This window comes from Paramormyrops kingsleyae, chromosome 16 (genome assembly GCF_048594095.1).
Source record: "Paramormyrops kingsleyae isolate MSU_618 chromosome 16, PKINGS_0.4, whole genome shotgun sequence".
NCBI lineage: Eukaryota > Metazoa > Chordata > Actinopteri > Osteoglossiformes > Mormyridae > Paramormyrops > Paramormyrops kingsleyae.
In genome coordinates, this window is record NC_132812.1 from 10,768,936 (window position 1) to 10,786,684 (window position 17,749).

Consider the following 17,749-nt stretch of genomic DNA (forward strand, 5'->3'; position numbering starts at 1 on the left):
ATATTTAATTTGGGCGTAAAGACACGACTGCTCTTTTATATATATATATATATATATATATATATATATATATATATATATATATATATATATATATATATATATATATATATACATATATATATATATATATATAATAAGTGAAGTGTTTGGAATTTTGGGAGATAAATGTAAGCGGACGGGGAGCTGTCCATTGCCATGGTTCTGTAACTGCAGCGTGGAGTTATACTGCCGTTCAACTAGCTATGATTGCAGTTTAAACGTGATAATTGGATAGAAAGCATTATATTTTACAATTAACATACATTACGCAAAAACTGCTGCCGGGGCTGCTATGCGAGAGAGAGAGAGAGAGAGAGAGAGAGAGAGAGAGAGAGGGGGGGGGGGGGGGGGTGGGAGAGAGAGAGAGAGAGAGAGGCGCTCCCGGGGTCCGCAAGCGCGTCGCGGTAGGAGCGTCTTTAAGGGTCTGCGGGGGAGACGCTTTGCTATATTATTACCGGCAACCCTGGCTGCAGGGTGAGGGTACGGAAGCTTCTCTGGAGCATTACTGGATGCAAGGCGCTTTGGAGATATTTTGCCGAAAACTTAGGATACAAGGCGGTCTGGATTCTGGGTGCTGAAGATGGGATCGCAGAATCCGTCTTGGTGCTTCAGCATCACCGTGTTGAGTGTCTTCACTTCAGCGTTGGCTGCCAGTAGCTGTAAGTTAAATACGTAAAATAAGCCTGTTTAAAGTGTTAAAACAATAATGGACCATCTGCATAGTCTGAAAGCTTGCGCAAAGTGCATGTTTACATTTGTTTTATTTTTATTAATTCTGGAGTTTGGGGAATCTCGTTCTGTGTAATAGGCAAAGATGGGGTTGGAATTAGTCTGGAACTAGTTGGCCGTGTTGGCTGGTGGGTAACATACACTGTGATCAACACTGCGCTCTGTACAGCTGGTTTGAGGTTGACAACACATTTTCTGCGATCGCATCGAATCTAGCGTGTTGTAGCTGGAGGATTTGCTCTGTATTCCCGAGAAAAAGATGTATACTGATCGTGATTGAACCTCTATCCATGTATATTTCATTTTATTTTATGTTATTTTATTTTATTTTACATTTACAGCCTGCATAATAGCATAGTTATTGCTTGCACTGATGCTTTCCCCTACGATGAGACTTATTTGAATGCAGTACAGACCTTGCCATGCAGGAGCACGTTTTGACTTCAGCACTCTCGGTTTATGTTCTGAGCATGTTGCGCAGATATTTAAGCCTCCTCCTAATTCAACAGCGCGCCTGGCTTTCGCATCTTTTAACGGGCTGAAGTTGGAGAAATCCTGTTTTCCTGCATGTACGGATCTGCAAACTTCTTTCTCCTTGCGCTTCACTAACTTTAACAGAACATATACAAAATATGCATTTTTCCCAACGTGCCACGTCACCATATAATAGCGACAAACTCATGTTATTTAAACATATGATAGGATAGACTGTCTTGTCAAAAATATTTGGTTTTGTGATGCATCCCAAACTTAGGTTTCGGAGCCTAATCTTAAAATCCCATACTTTAAATCTGGTGTTTTGATTCTGTAATCACTAGAGGTCGCTGTTCTTCGTTTTTTTTCCCCAGTCACAGTAACTGATAACAGTGGAAATAACCAGCGCAAACAAATCCGTAAATGTGAATACGATTTGGATATCGCGCCTGTCCTTCCTCACAATTATTCCCTAAATCCCACAGAAGTCTGCACGTGAAATAGTATTAATTTATAAATCTGGTTCTTACAGGCTAATATATTCGCAAAGATGAATGCCGACAATATGTCGCTGTTGTAAGGTGTTACATTAAAAATAATATAATGGCGTATTATTTTAAAAACATGGACGTTGTGGTTAGAGATATTGCATTTTTAAATAGTTTCAGTTGCTGATGTACATTATTATTATGACTATTATTATTAATATTAGTATTATTAATAATAATAACAATAATAATGATAATAATAATGCTAAGTGCAATTCTTTCAAATACGATCGTCCCTTTATTATAATTATGATTATATGATTATGACTATGATCATTACTAATGGATTTTATTTTGTTTTCCCTGTATTCGGCACATGCCCATGCAGTCTCTGAATTGCTGCTCAGTCAGGACTGAAAACACGGCTGTTCTTCTCCACTGGTTTGCTGAATAGTCAGCATCTGTTCTGTCAGTGTAGTTTCGGGTTATTTGCCTATAAATCTAGTTTATTCTGCATGTGACAGGTGTTCAAGGACCTGCCCCATGGGCAGTGATAATATGCACACTACATTTACTTCGGGCCTGGAATCCAGTGATTTTAAAATATTTAAGGAATATTTGAGATTCTTTCAATTACCTGTTACATTTTTTTCTTTAGAACTGTACAGAGTAAATTGTATTGATTAGTTCAGAATTTTTTTTGAAGATAGAGAATAGTTCCCGCACCAAGGAAAAAGACAAATATGTGACAAGAACTACTGAAGAATTCATTTAACACATCAAAGCAAAGGAAGTCTAGGTTGCTCTTCACATTGTGTTCGCTTGGCAGCACTTATCTGAAAACCAGATACGGATTTTGGCCAAGAACAGTTTATGCTAATTCTGCTTCTCTATTGTGGATCAGAGATGTCTAATATAACAATATTGGTTCAAAATTGTATTATTGTTGCATTGTTTAAATAGGAGAAAAAATATAAATTTGTCGGCAGTTTGACAATCTAAATGTACATACTGATTGTGCGGTACAAGTGATAATGCGTAACTAACAATTTTTTAAATAAGAAAATTAAAAAAAGATGTTTACCCAGGCAAGATTAAATCATCAGGAGTTTCTTTATTTGTATATTTACTGTTTATTCGTTTGCTTGTTTAGCTACTGAGATAGAATGTCATTAAGCAGCATTTTATACATTTTAATGGAGGGGATTAGGTACAGTATTTCTGCTTTTTCATCCTTGCAAAGTATAAAATAGAATAGAATACGTTTCTTGTCATTATATAGTGTACAATGAAATCAAACACTGAAGAATGCGCCATTCGTTTGTCTTATTTTGGATGAATCCATGCCAGGACAGTTTTCATACCGTACCGTTAACACGCTTGTCAGGCAGAGGCCTGGGCTACTGGACTTAATGGATCATTTAACAGTTTATAATTAACACAGTCAACAGTCAAATAGCACCACTTATGTATTCGTTGTTGTTTGTGTTGTTATCTTAAAGTAAATGCAGTCAAATTACCGGGGACCAGCAAGTGAAAAATTCTGTTTACTAATATATGCTTGTGATTGATGTCAATATCAGCATCTGTTTGCCCAAGGATGACCGTATTGCAAATGTTTGTTTATTTTACTCTTCACAGATCATATGAGTCAAGGTAATATTTTAGTATGCCCATTAACTGAAATGTGCTGGCAGTTTATGTTTAGATGTCTCAGTTGTTCAATGTATACAGAGAAAAATACTATTCAAAAATAACACATGCATTTAAAAAAAAAAAAACTCTGTGGAGCAACTTTATCAACAAACAGACTCTGTAAATAAACTCAGACTTACATTTTACATATATATTTTTTATTTGCCTTGCGCTTGTAGCCTCTGGGATAGGCTCTGGACCCCCCCGCATCCCGGAATAGGACAAGCAGTTACAGAAAATGGATGGATTTTAAATTTTTTTTTGCTCTAACATTCGCTCAATATGCACTGACTGTTTGAGGTTCTACTCAACTGACCGAGTGGGTCATGCAGTATCATGCAGTACCATGCAGCATCATTAGTGTTCCCAATTCCTTCGGTTGTATCACAGCACCAGACTCACAGTTAAGGCCGCATTCTACAGTCCCGATTTCTAGATTGCCCCCAGTAATCAAGCATGACATGCTGGTACTGATGAAGTAGGCAGATTCTTTTGGAGGACAAGCGAGACAAAAGGCAGGACGAGGAATCGGCCGCGGTGGGAGCGTGTCGTCTGTGTCAGGTGACAGAGATAACACTTCCCTTCTGAGAAGAATATCCATGCACTTGCTCTGTCTCTCAGAGAGAGATAACGAAGGGTGTCCTTCTGTCTTCGGTTTCCCAAGAAAGTAACTTTATCTGACTTTGGTGCGGTTTATCAGATTCAGAAAATTTTCCCACAAAGGATTTTTTGAGCATTGTTTAGGACAACAGAGGGTTTGTATATGGATGCATGATGTCCATTAAGATGCACTATGAAACATTTCATGCATACTGAGATATCAACCCAAACAGAGCCACAATCAGTAACGGAATACGAATGGTATTCATGAACTGTATTCCCTGTGAAGAACGGGTGCACAGGGATGATTGCATATTACAATAAGCAGATTTCCGAGGTAGCTGTACATTGTCCTTAACCAATATACAGACACTCCTCTACTTACGAACTTTCAACTTACGAACTTTCAGACATACGAACAAAGAGGACTGTAAGTCCAAATTATGTTAATTGGGCTCCCATTTCCTGTCCGCAACATAATTTTTTTTTTTTGTGTCCCAATTCTGCCTAGTATGTCTTCTGGCTGCTATTCCCGCCGCGCAGCAGCGTAGCGTGCATACTCCCAGCATCCTAGTTCTTTGTACTTGCGTATACCCTTAAAATGATGTTGAATAATGACTTACGAACACTTCAAATTACGAACGGCCGTTTGGAACGTATCTCATTCGCAAGTAGAAGAGCTTCTGTATATTTTTTTTTATTTGATAGCACTATTCACCTATATCCAAAAATTTCCTCTATCTCTGCCTGTTCTTATAAGGTCAAATTTATAGGTCTCTGAAAGGAAGAAACCCCAAGGTGAACGGAAGTATAAAGACAGACTTGGGAGAGGAACAGCAGAAACTTTTATTGCAGAACTCCGCTCCCGAAGTGGAGCCTCTGATGTTCTGTTGCACGGCACCCTGGACCTGCAGAGCACATCCACAAGAGAAAACCAATTAATTTAAGGTCAGAGCAGAATCAGATCATTAGAGCAGACAGCACACTAAGGAATAAATCTATATCACATTATGAGAAACAGGTTATTTAAAGGATAAATAATTCTAGAAATAAACGCAAAAAAAGCAACTGGCTCAGGCATGTTCAGTACATATAATTAGAAAAGTCGCAATGAAATTTATCGAAGTGCATTTTATGGAACCACAGAAGTCAACAGCTGTTTCACAAAGTTCCCCTGGGATCAATGAACTTAATCTCATTTTATCTTATTGATTTTCTATGTTCATCTACATTAACATTTGTTCATTTTACTGAGTGTTACGCAGTGGATACTTTGTTTGAGGTGATAGAGTCGATGTGGAAAAAGGTTTATAAGTTTAACGAATGCACCTTGCAGGAATTTAATGAGAGTTAATCCTGGAACTGAACAGTCTACTTCCATTAATCCTGAGTCTCAGTTCTGCTGCATTTGTGCCTGATTTTGCAAGTATGAGGCGAAGTTATATTTACAAAGAGGAAGAGAGAGCAAAGAAAAGGGGGAGAAACAGAGGAGAAGGATGCCAAAGATGACAGAAGAGAATCCAGTAAATTAAAACATGCTCATGCAAGATGACAAAGGGTCATGGTCAGCTGTGAAAATGTAAGACAAATGATGCTTTTCAGGGAAATCCTTGATATGATCCTAAAGCCTGATTCGTTAAAACAAGTTTGGCACATTCTTTTCCCATTTCATTTCTGATACTGCCTTCTATTCAGTCTGTAACAAGTAGCTAAATATGTAAAAAATGGATCCTTCCTTTATGACCTCGTCCTCTTTGTGAAAAGCTGTGCTTTGAAGATGCCTCATTAAAAATAGAACTATTTGCTGAATATAATTTATTGAAATGTATTGGATATCTCTTATTAGGTAAAAACTGTGAAACTGTGTAAATACATTATTTGTGTGTGTGTATATATATATATATATATATATATATACAGACAATATAATTTAGATATATATATATATATATATATATATATATATATATATATATATATATATACATACATTTTAAAAGTAGGAAACTAGAGGAAAAAAGAGAGAACATGAAGGATGTGTTGGAAACATGATGAGGCTGTTTCCAGGGCGATAGATTGCCATGGTGGCTTTGGAAAAGCGGTGACCAGGCAGCCTTATGGGATGGATGCCACAGCAGGTCATCGGCCGGCATCCAGTCTAATCATTCACTCAATGGCCGCACTCATAACATGGCCTATCTACAGTCCGTCCCCATCAGTCCTTTAAATAGCCAGTGTCCTCCTGCCCATTGGCTGCTGAAGTGTCCAGAAGTGTTTGGACAGTTAAATACCAGGCGTGTCGGAATAAGTAGAGATCGGGATTGCGCGGTATTTTAAAAGAAAGCAGCTGAAAATGCATTTAATCTAACGTGTGTAACTTTAAAGGTGACCTCCAGCATGGCTCTAAAAAGGAGGACACATGCCCAAATAAGAGAAGTAAGGCTCAAAAAGAGGCAACCTGTGTCCAGAAAGTAGGACTAAGGTTGAAAAAGGAAGACACCGATCACTGTGGGGGGAGGGGGGGTCTTTATAATATACATTCTATGGATGCTGTCATGATTATCCCGAAATAACAGCCTAAAGTGTAATTGCAATCACTGCCACTCTTGGTTTCGTGGTACAGTATGTGTGTGCATGTAGTTCATGTTTTTGTGTGATGGGGGTGTTGGAGAGAGTACTGCTAGTTTTTGATGGGGAGAAGTTGGGGGGGGGGGGGTGCAAGGGGACTAAAAGGAGGACACCCAACAGCAGTCTGGACAGAAGCTGGAAAACCGGACAAGTGGTCACCCTACTGACTTTTAATAGCATGTTCTTCTAAACATTTCATGAGCTACGTCTGTTTGTTACTTTAGTACATATATTCATGTGGCTCGTGGTGTTACTCAGTGCCCTAACACCTCCAGTGCCATTGCTTTGCACAATGTTGTTACCACCAGAAGTTCAAAGAAATGCACTTTAGGTGGATCAGTGTGGAGTACCGTCCTGGATGTACCCGGTACCGCATCGACTGGGACTGAGTTCATCTGATTCAGCTGGAATAGCTGGAGAACAAGACATAAGGGACCCTGTCTGCACCTTTTTGGGTCCAGGTCCACACCCTAAATTAATAATTTATCAGGTTCCCAACAAGAAACAGAGGCTGTCCAACCAATGATCACAACACACATGCACAGACAGACACACACACACACATGCACACACACTGTTACCTGTTGGGTTCTTGTAAAATATATAATAGAATAGGCCAGGGCTGCACAGTAAACATTTTGTATGAACATATTTTATCACCAATTTCAAATACCAATTTCCAACAATAGTGATATGTCAAGTCATGTCATCTCATTCCAGATTGGCCTTGGAATTGGAAAAAAAACGATCCGATAAAAGCTTCCAAGTATCAATATTTGCCAAAATGACCTATGACAATAAACAGGCCATACATTATATTTACCATCCATAATAGGATGTTGCTCTGCAGTGAAAGATGCTCATATTGAAGTTTTCCTCAAACTATGCCCTAGTGACCTTGAAGATAGATAGATAGATAGATAGATAGATAGATAGATAGATCCATTGATTATTCCTAAATAATTCTCAATTATTATAAGTTAAACAACTTGGCAATATTCAGCAACCTAAACTGTATTTCTGCTTACAGAAATGGGATCCTCCGTAACCCTTTAAATGCAACATGTGGTGTTTGATTTGCCTTTCATAAATGATAGCTGTCATGTCAATCTTGAATGTTGTCATGTTGAATCATGCTTTTGACTGCTCTGACTCAGTGGACGTCGAAGCAGATGCATCATGCAGAATGACTCATGATGCATCTCCCATGGCGTTGGACTGTGAGACAAGCTGCTGCAGGTACAGTAGGTGGCTGGACCGCTTGGCTCAACCATCTGTGTCTCTTGGGCTGTAGGATAGTAGCCATGCAACCATCGCGCTCATCACTGCAAGATGACCTCTGGCTTTTTTTACAGCACACAGTGATGTTTCCCAGTCCGGGCCACGTTTTTGCTGGTTGGGAGCTGGGAGGGAGCAAAAACATGGACCGACTGTGGGTCCCTTGAGGGCTGGATTGGGAATCACTGGCATATTATGTTGATCTTTGTCACTTTTCATCATGTTCCTGATTCCTCTGGGTTGACTTCTTGGTCAAACAAGTGAACTCAGCTCCACAGTTGTTAGTCAATGGTCAATTCTTAATTTTTAAAATGAATTTTATAATCTGCCATATGACATATTTTCCCATTTTATACATTATTGAGGTGCAAATAACTTGACAAAAAATTCTGTGATTACTGAAGACCATCTTTTGTTGTTCTAAGGAACAGTAACATCACTGAAATATGCCATAAACTTCATATCACGCTTTAGCAGAGTTGATTAGTTCAGGCCTAGAAAGTAAAAACCCAGACTAATATTTTGTTTCAACCAGCCAGTTGAGTATAAAGAGTATAAAGAGTCACAGAGAACTCAACTAGTTGGTTGAAACAAAATCTTGGTCTGTATTTTTACTTTCTGGAACTGAACTATCCACCTCTGCTATTTAGGAAGTGACTTAGACTGGGAAAGTAAAAAGATTAACTTCGTGTTTAAATACAAATGTAAAGACACATTTGTAGAACAAATAAAGACCAATTTGTAGGCTTGGTTGACCATGTCCACTATTAATATTTTTTCAAATGTATGACATATATGTTGTCTGGATATTCTTAGTCATTCCAACCTGGCTGCTTGCCTTATGCACGGTGTTTCTTGGGATAAGCTTCACGCTCACCTTGACCCTGAATACACGGATGGATATATCTTGAGGAAAAAAAAAATGATTTAGCAAGTATAATATCGAGTCTCATCTTTGCATGGTATTTGGTCTTTGGATTCACTGCCTCATATCCAATCATCGTATATGGCTGTCTACGACCAAATCATCCGTGTCACTGTGCAGTTAATGTAAATAACGTTCTAATGTGAAATTATTCAGTTCTGTACTTTGCAGTGGATTCTAGCTGTCAAAACATACAGTCCATTTAGCAGTATTACTTCCTGTCAGAGATAAGGTGCAAATCACTGCCATTTTTTACAACCACTCAAACCATGAATTTACTTGGAGTCCCCAGTGTTTGGGGGGCCTATTAAAAACAAACAGTCACTACACTTAATATTAAATAAACATGTTCCTTATTTAGGAGGTGCTGAAGCAGCATGTTCTGCTAACCAGCTAGCTAGCTATGATCTTCTGACTCCACTTATTAGCTATTTATTTAGTTTTTGAAACATCTGAGAAGGGGGCCCCAAAGGAACATTTGAGCAGGGGGCCCCAGTGTGACATTTGAGTAGGGGGCCCCAGAAATAATAAACCCACAACTGTCTAATAGGAGCCACCTCAGCATTTCTGTAGACCTGACTCTTCCACATTGAGCTAAATGCCAATGTTCTTCTATTCAAGAAAAACTGTTAAAGTAGTTCTTATATTGTGAGAAAAGTGCACCACTTTCATGTATGGCATGCAGCTCATAAAATGGTGGGTGGGTGGTGAATGATATGGAATATTTTTGGGTTTGGGTGAGAAGGTCCATGTGCCGTGTACAAAGCCTAGGAAGGTGTAGTGTATTTTTAATAAGGCACTTCTATTTTGGGCCATAGTTCTTCATACATTACATGTTCTGAGTGGCACCTTGACCCTGACTGCCACCACAACAATTGTCGGGTTTTTTTTTCAGTCACATATTATCTGCTATGTTTTTTTTGTCCCATCTGTGTTGATTCGATAAAGGAGAGAATCACGTCCTCTGGGTCTCGAGGTTGTCACCGTGGCCTTTGTTTTTGCAGCTAATCGGCCGTGAACGTGACGGTGATGGGCAAAGCCATACTGATAAGGACACAGATTACCGGTCCAAACTCTGTATTGTTTCCTATATTTGCTTTCAGAGTTAAACGGGGCTGTGTTGTGTCCCCTAATCATAACATCAATACACACTTCCTGAAGATCAATCCTTCCAGGTTGCTAATTGGCTTGCAGAGCTCTGACCGTCGGTTGGGATGAACCGTTTCATGCCAGAGGTGCTTAATCTGTGCAGCATATCAGTTTCTGTCTATTGATTCCACCAAGGGCAAAAGATGATCCTGAGATGCACGATTCCCCTGTATCGCTCCCATCTATACACCAGCATGGCCAAAGCGGAGGAGGGACTGTCAGACACTTTGTCCTGTGCTCTCCCAGCAATCTCTCTGAGTCTCTGTTCCATTGGAGGATCTGTATCATTTCAATAGAGGGATGGTGGTGTGTACTTTTTCTCTCAAGAATAATATGCAGGTTGAATGATCTGCATGAATAACATGTAAGCAGGCATTGAGAATAGCAGCATTTAATGAATAATGACATACAGCAGACAGTCTTATCCAAAGTGATGTACAATTGAGGAAGTCAGTCACTGCGGCAATTGGAGTTAAAGGCCTTGCTCCAGGGACCAATGGTGACATCACTCTACTGACCCTGGGACTTGAACCAGCCACCTTCCATCCATGAGCACAGTGGCTATGTTTAACTTATAGCACTGTGATATTATAAGGGATATACAGAAAAGGGTGGACTTAAAAGCCAACCAATCATATGAGTCCCATAGATTAAACCTGAGCCAAATCCGTAGCGATCTTAAGATGAAAATCAGCACCGGTCTTTGCTAAAAGTCATTTGTGAAAGTGAACGCTTTAATTTTAATCAGAAAGCAAATATATACTCCTGCTGATTGGTTTCTTTGAAACGTTGAATAAGAGTGTTAAAATATTAGTGTTCTGTGATGGGTTGGCGCCCCATCCTAGGTCGATCCCTGTCCTGCGGCCGTAGCCTCCGGGATAGACTCCGCACCCCCCGCGGTTTCAGAAAACAGACAGATGGAAATATTAATGTTAGTGTGTGATGTGAGAAACAATGTATCACTATATTTGACTATATATATATATATATATATATATATATATATATATATATATATACAGTATATACACTGTATATATATATATAGAAAGATCAGATTAAAATGTTCTTTCACATTACTTTGTAAAAAAAACTAAAAACCACAGCTAGCTGTGCAATGTGAATAATTGCTCATTTGTTGCTGAGTGAGATTAGCCGTTTGGTTGGGTTATGACCTGTTTCAAGCCGTGTCAAAACAGAAGGAACAAAGGAGCACCAATTTTATAAGGCAAACCATTCTTTTTTTATTATTTTCAAACCGCACAGCTTGCGGTATATAAGATTTTAGAAGTTGTTTAAGAGCTTCGGATCCAGCTAAAGCTTGCTTTTTTTTCTTAAAAAAAAGGTCAGTGTTAGAGAAATGTAATTATGCTTCCTGTGGCAGCCTCTAAATTGACTCACTGTGCCAGTCCGTGACCTTGGGCTGGAGTTCAGCGGTTAGAATCAATGGGTGATTTTACAGTCATGTTTCTACTTCAGTGACAGGTAAATGATCTACTTATCTCATGTAAACACTGACAAATATTTCAATGGAGCAGTCAAAATCAGGGAGGGAAATGATTCAAGCTAATAATGAAACACTACATAGACATACTGTAAGGTGTGTCCTGGTGCATCAATGTGAAAGGAAGAGTATGTTGTGTACAGATGAGTAGAGCAAGCTTTCCGAATAACTGCTGTGTTACACTTTACCAGCTCCGTGATTCTCATTTACTCCAGCGTATGGGAATACAGGGTGAAATGATTTCCAGACACAAGAATGTTTGTAATTCTCAGCAATGACAATGAAGAGTGCCTACCAAATCCTCTCCCATTGATTTCAGTTTATACTGGATATTAGGCAACAAATGAAAATTTCCCATTTGCATGAATGCATTTTGTTTTGTTTTAGAAGCCACTGAATTTTCAAACTCCTATACTGTACCTGTCAAGTCAATACATGATTTTTGAAAATCTATGCAATAAAATAATGCATTTACATATTGTTCCCAGAAAAAGGCTTTTTATCGGTTTGTTTGTTGATTTTGTTGGCTAGGAAGTCACAGAGTGATAAAACGACACCATTGAATGTGTGAAACAATAAACATTGAAAATTTTTACATTTCTGGGAAGTTTTTTTGTTGTTTTTCTTGTATGAAGGGACACAGCATCTTGTACTGTACTGCTGCTTAGTCATATGCTGCTGTTTACAATAAACACTCAATCCACCTGATCCCACCAATCCAAACATCTGCCGTTAAATGATGACAGTGGCAGGCAGATTGGGTCAGAACAAAAAATTGGTATACAGTCCAGCTAGCCTCGTACAATGCGGCATATGTGGTTAAGGACTCGTCCGAGGTATTGCATTCCCTGTATCCCATCTTCTCATCAGAAAATCCATCTGTTTCTAGGTCAGAACTGATAGGAGTTCTTTTAGGGCTAAACGCTTAAAAAAAAAACACAGACCCAGAATAACAGTTATTGCATCATGATGGAACAGGACCAGCAGGAACATCAATGGAAACAGGCAATCGTCAGAACTTTTGGCTGCTGATTGGACAGACGGATGTGCACAGGAAGTGTTTGTGAAGTTGCGAACTTCCGGTTTCAATTAAAATATAAGGAGCCCCTACAGTACATCATCCCGGATAAGACAAGGGACACAGGTGCAGCGAAGGGGCTGTTAACTCCGGCTCGGTCTGGGGAATGCATCAAAAAAACATCTGCCTGGAAGCCATTAAACCACAGCTACCGGTTTTTGTCTGTCAAGGCCGCTGTTATTAATATCAATGAGGGAGACAACCCTGGCAGACCCGGGCAATTAGAGTAACAGACTGCCTGAGATGCTGGTGTAGCGGAGGCCTGAGCAGTAAGCTGAGAACCCCAGGGTGCAGAAGGTCATGGTCACTCCACAGGCTAACGGTCAGCCTTGTCAATGAACTGATGTGGTCACGCTTTATCCGCCGCTGTCTGCTTGTGCCGTCGACCACTCAGTTTAACGTTTATTTTGACCGTGTAAATGTGAAACATAATTTAACATGTATATTTATTTTATTTTATTTACTTTGTTTATTTGTCATTGTTTTTTTTAAAGTCTAAAATGTGCATTATTGGGTATTAATTAAAGTTAAATGTAATAATTACAAATCTTATTTGGATGTAAAGAACAACATCAGAAATAATCCCTAGCGTGCCCAGGGGTGTATCAGATAAAGTTTTGGAGCTGGATACCCCAAAGGCACGTAAAATCGATCAAGATTAATTGTCATTGTTCACACACCACAGTGCACAACAACGAAATCTGTCCTCTGCATTTAACCCATATGTGACATAGCAGGGGGCAGCTAATTCAGCACCCGGGGAGCAGTGCTTGGGGGCAGTACCTTGCTTGGGGGCGGTACCTTGCTTAGGGTATCTCAGTGGTGCCTTGCTGGTTGGAATTCGAACCTGCAATCCTTCAATTACAAGCGCGCGTCCCTAACCATTAAGCCACCACTGCCCACAGCCAATGCCCCACAAATGCTTGTGCCACATTGTGCACTGTACAGTTCTTTCATTGTACCCTTTCGTAAAATGCATTATCTGGTGCTGCTTACGCATGCAGCTAAGTGGTAGGACGTTATTTACATTTACGACCAAGCTGGCTTTTGCGGAGAACTCTCACAGAGGTAATTTGCTCAGCCAATTTGACAGAATTACTCTGAAGGCCGTATTGATCTGGTTTAATTACCCATGTATTTCATTTATGAACATTAAAAAACTTCTTGCATCTACATCCGCTGCAATACTCAAACAGATAATGTATTTCTTTTTAAACATATTTTTAGAAATAGAATGGTTTGTAAATTTATTTATATAATGAGAACAAACTGTTAAGGTAATTGAGTTAACGGCAATCATGGTTCATTAGATTTCAAATGTTTTCTATTTAAACGCCTTGTTTAAATGCCAACTATCATTTTCAAGCATAGTGTTGAACTAAGCAAGAATTTCCATGTCAATTTAACAGGTGATAATGAGGACTATGGGCAGATTCCAGCTATTGAAAAGAAAAACATTTCATTTTGGGTTTATGTATATAACTATATTGTGATTAATGTTATTTGAATAATGTTTATATTTGTGATTCACACAACATCAAATAAAATAATACATGCCTGTAGGTCTGACAAAAACGGCAAAAACCGTTATAGATTTCATAGAGTTTCACATATATTTAACGTTTTGATGATATATTCTAGTGTGTGTGTGTCTGATGTGCAGATGAAGATAATAATAATAATAATAATAATAATAATAATGGAAATTAACACGTAGAAGTTGCAGTTCCAGTCAATATCAATTAAAAATAAAAATTGCCAAAAAGGCTAATTTGCCTTTGCTAATGTTATTAGTTTGGGGGTGATAACCATTGCGGAAATAACTGAAATGTGAGGAAAAAAGCTAATTTACATATATAATGGCTCATACTTTTAAATTAATTTCTGAACACAGACAAATGACACAACACCTAATAATCAGTAATGATGTGCCACATGCATAATTTATTTTGAGAAATCACTGGAAAAATTAATGTCGTGCTTAATCGTTTTACATCAGGGCTTAAGAGAAATCGGAGGATGGACTCTGTTTTTAATTATGTTCTTTAGGACACTTTCCAAAAGAACAAAATGTCACTAATGTCAGAGACTTAACTGAGGGACATCCGGAGCCTGAGAGCGCTGGGAGTCCCTTATCAAGCATTACCAGCTTTTTAGGATTTCAGGAGAATTTTACCATTTACTTAATAATTGTCCGGCGGTACATAGAGTCAGGGAGCTTACGTGAGTTACCCCCATGTCACCAGCCCCGGTGGACTCCTGGAATGCTGTACTCCTCCTGCTGTGTCGAGCTTTAGGCAATGAATAGTATAAAGGAACAAGGTCACCACCACACCGGCCCAAAATAACCCCGTGAAGTCCCCACTGTCCCCTTCTGTGGGTCCTTGAACGAGGGCCACAGCCGGACCGGGGCCCTGCTTCTTAAAAATAGCCCCGAAGCTGCTGGCCGTTCCCTCTGAGATACCTCGGCCTCTCGGGCAGGAAGCCGGCTCGTTTGTCTTTACGGGCTGGCGTCCGTGAGCGTACCTCGCCTTCCGCGCCGGCTGGGCCCGTTTACGCTGCTTTTAGCGCTGACGCCACCTCCACTCGCCTCACCCAGGGCCGCTTCCCTGCCAGCCTCGTGCCACAGCAGCTGAAGTCCAAACTCTGCCATTAATCCACTTGACATTTACCTGAAGCAGATGCCATACTCAAAGGAATAGACGACAGACTTCCAGCGCTGCTACGTTGTTGATTCAGATACGGCCAGCTGCACATTCTCTTTAAAATTGAATTCAACCGATAGACAATGTTTTAAACACATTTATTAAGTCTGCAAGCTGCCTGGGGGGGGGTCCTTTAAATTGCCCATGAAGTTACGGACTAAATTATGCAAACGGCAGATGTGATAACATTTATTCCTGTCTGACGTGAAGAAAGAGCCTACGCTGTGAAAATGGAACCACAAAAATGACGGACAGCCTCCCTCGAAAGGCTAACTGACTGAGGTTGGCTCAGTCATCCCCTTATAAATACTGAATGTGCAAGAGCCATCGCAGTCATCGCATTATCTGCAGTGGCTCAGATGTGTCCTGCATTGCGATGTCAGGGAGCCCGGGCTCTTTCCCCTGGGCTCGCAGGTAACGGCAGGGATGCCATTGATGTAATATACCTAAAACCAGCATGGAGATTTCTGAGAGAGAATTCTACAGCTTTGGAACTCAACGGGTCATCCATCATTGTGGGTATTTCCTTCTTTTTAGGTCACAGTGCTACATATTTAAGTCTACCTGTAATAATAATAATAAAATAATAATAATAATAATAATGATGATGATATGGATGATGATGTGGATGACTCATGAGTAGTGCTGTTGCCTCACACCTCCAGGGTTGGGGGTCGAATTGTACCCCATTTGGTGCATGTGGAATTCATGTGATCTCCCAATGTGCCGCTTGTGTAACCATTTTACTTTGCTATTAATAAAACTCCCCCAAGTCTCCAGAGGTGTGGATAAAAGGAGGCAGATGACAGTTGATGAGGAGGAACTTTTCTTTATTTACTTGCCAACCCAAACAGCTCTGCTCTGTTCGCTCTCACACCTTTGTTCCACCCCAAAATGACATTCTTACACATACGGAACACATTATGTATGGTACTAAATGCAAACACAAATGCTTCACATGTGAACATAGCAAAATATACTCAGTGGCAAAAAAAAGTTAAGCACCCAGAAGTAATGGTCCGATTTGGATGTAATTTGGTACACGTGCAGACCAGCGATGGGTGTGTAAATGATTCGATTTGGAAGAAGCTGGCACGTCTAGTCACCAGACACAGAGGATGCCTCGTAGACGCATTAGACAGCATTACCAGCACTTCATGGAGTTTGATAGGGGTCACATTGTGGGTTTGCATGAGGCCAGCTGATCATATCGTGGAATCGTCCGGCATGTGTGGCATGCAGATGTCACAGTCGCCCGATGTTGGAAACAATGGGCATGTGAGGGGACCCACACATGTCATGAAGGTTCCGGTTGCCTGAGACAGACCACACCAAGGGAGTACCCCATGATAGAACCCCATGACATCTGCACCTGCCATCCGGACACAGGTATTGGACTCTCTACAACACCGCATCATGTTTCGATGACTGACATCAGCCGTCCCATGCGTAGGCTGCTGTTAACACCAGCACGAGTGGCTTCAAACCATGTTCAGCGATGAATCTCGGTTCTGCATTACCACATATGACCATCATGTGTGTGCATTGACGACACCAAGGGAAGAGGACCAATCTGCCAATGTTGTGGAGAGACACACCAGTGTTACTCCTGGCATCATGGTGTGGGGAGCCATAGGGTATGACATCATGGTGTGGGGAGCCATAGGGTATGACATCATGGTGTGGGGAGCCATAGGGTATGACATCATGGTGTGGGGAGCCAGAGGGTATGACATCATGGTGTGGGGAGCCATAGGGTATGACATCATGGTATGGGGAGCCAGAGGGTATGACATCATGGTGTGGGGAGCCAGAGGGTATGACATCATGGTGTGGGGAGCCATAGGGTATGACATCATGGTGTGGGGAGCCATAGGGTATGACATCATGGTGTGGGGAGCCATAGGGTATGACATCATGGTGTGGGGAGCCAGAGGGTATGACATCATGGTGTGGGGAGCCATAGGGTATGGCATCATGGTGTGGGGAGCCAGAGGGTATGACATCATGGTGTGGGGAGCCATAGGGTATGACTTCAGGTCATCTCTGGTAGTGACATGGTGGGAGCCTGACGGTACAGCGCTACGTCAGTGACATCCTGCGTCCGCATGTCTTACCTCTCCTGTGACAGCACCCTGGTACAGTCTTTCAACAAGACAACACCTGTCAACACACAGCACATGTGTCTATGGACTGCCTGCATCATGTTGAGGTCCTCCCCTGAACAGCCAGGTCCCCTGATCTTTCCCCAATCAAACATGTGTGGGATCAACTTGGACGTCAACTTATACCCAGTGCTAATGTGCTGAATCTCAAGGGCCAGTTACAACAGCTATGGGCTGAACTTGCTGCAGGAGAGGATACAATGGCTGTATGGCTCCCTGCCACACTGTATCGTCTGCCCCAGGTGTCCCCCTGCCCCGTGTGTCCCCCTGCCCCAGGTGTCCCTCTGCC

General features: G+C 40.8%; 1 protein-coding gene across 1 annotated transcript in view; it reads left to right on the plus strand.

Moving 5' to 3' along the window:
• The first annotated feature begins 434 nt into the window (after positions 1-434).
• Positions 435-17,749, plus strand: part of LOC111845409 (contactin-associated protein-like 5) — an 89,224-nt gene continuing 71,909 nt past the window's right edge. The window contains exon 1 of the mRNA XM_023814808.2: positions 435-701. Coding sequence (XP_023670576.1) covers positions 623-701 — 79 coding nt within the window. The 5' untranslated portion in view covers positions 435-622. The remainder of the gene's footprint in view (positions 702-17,749) is intronic.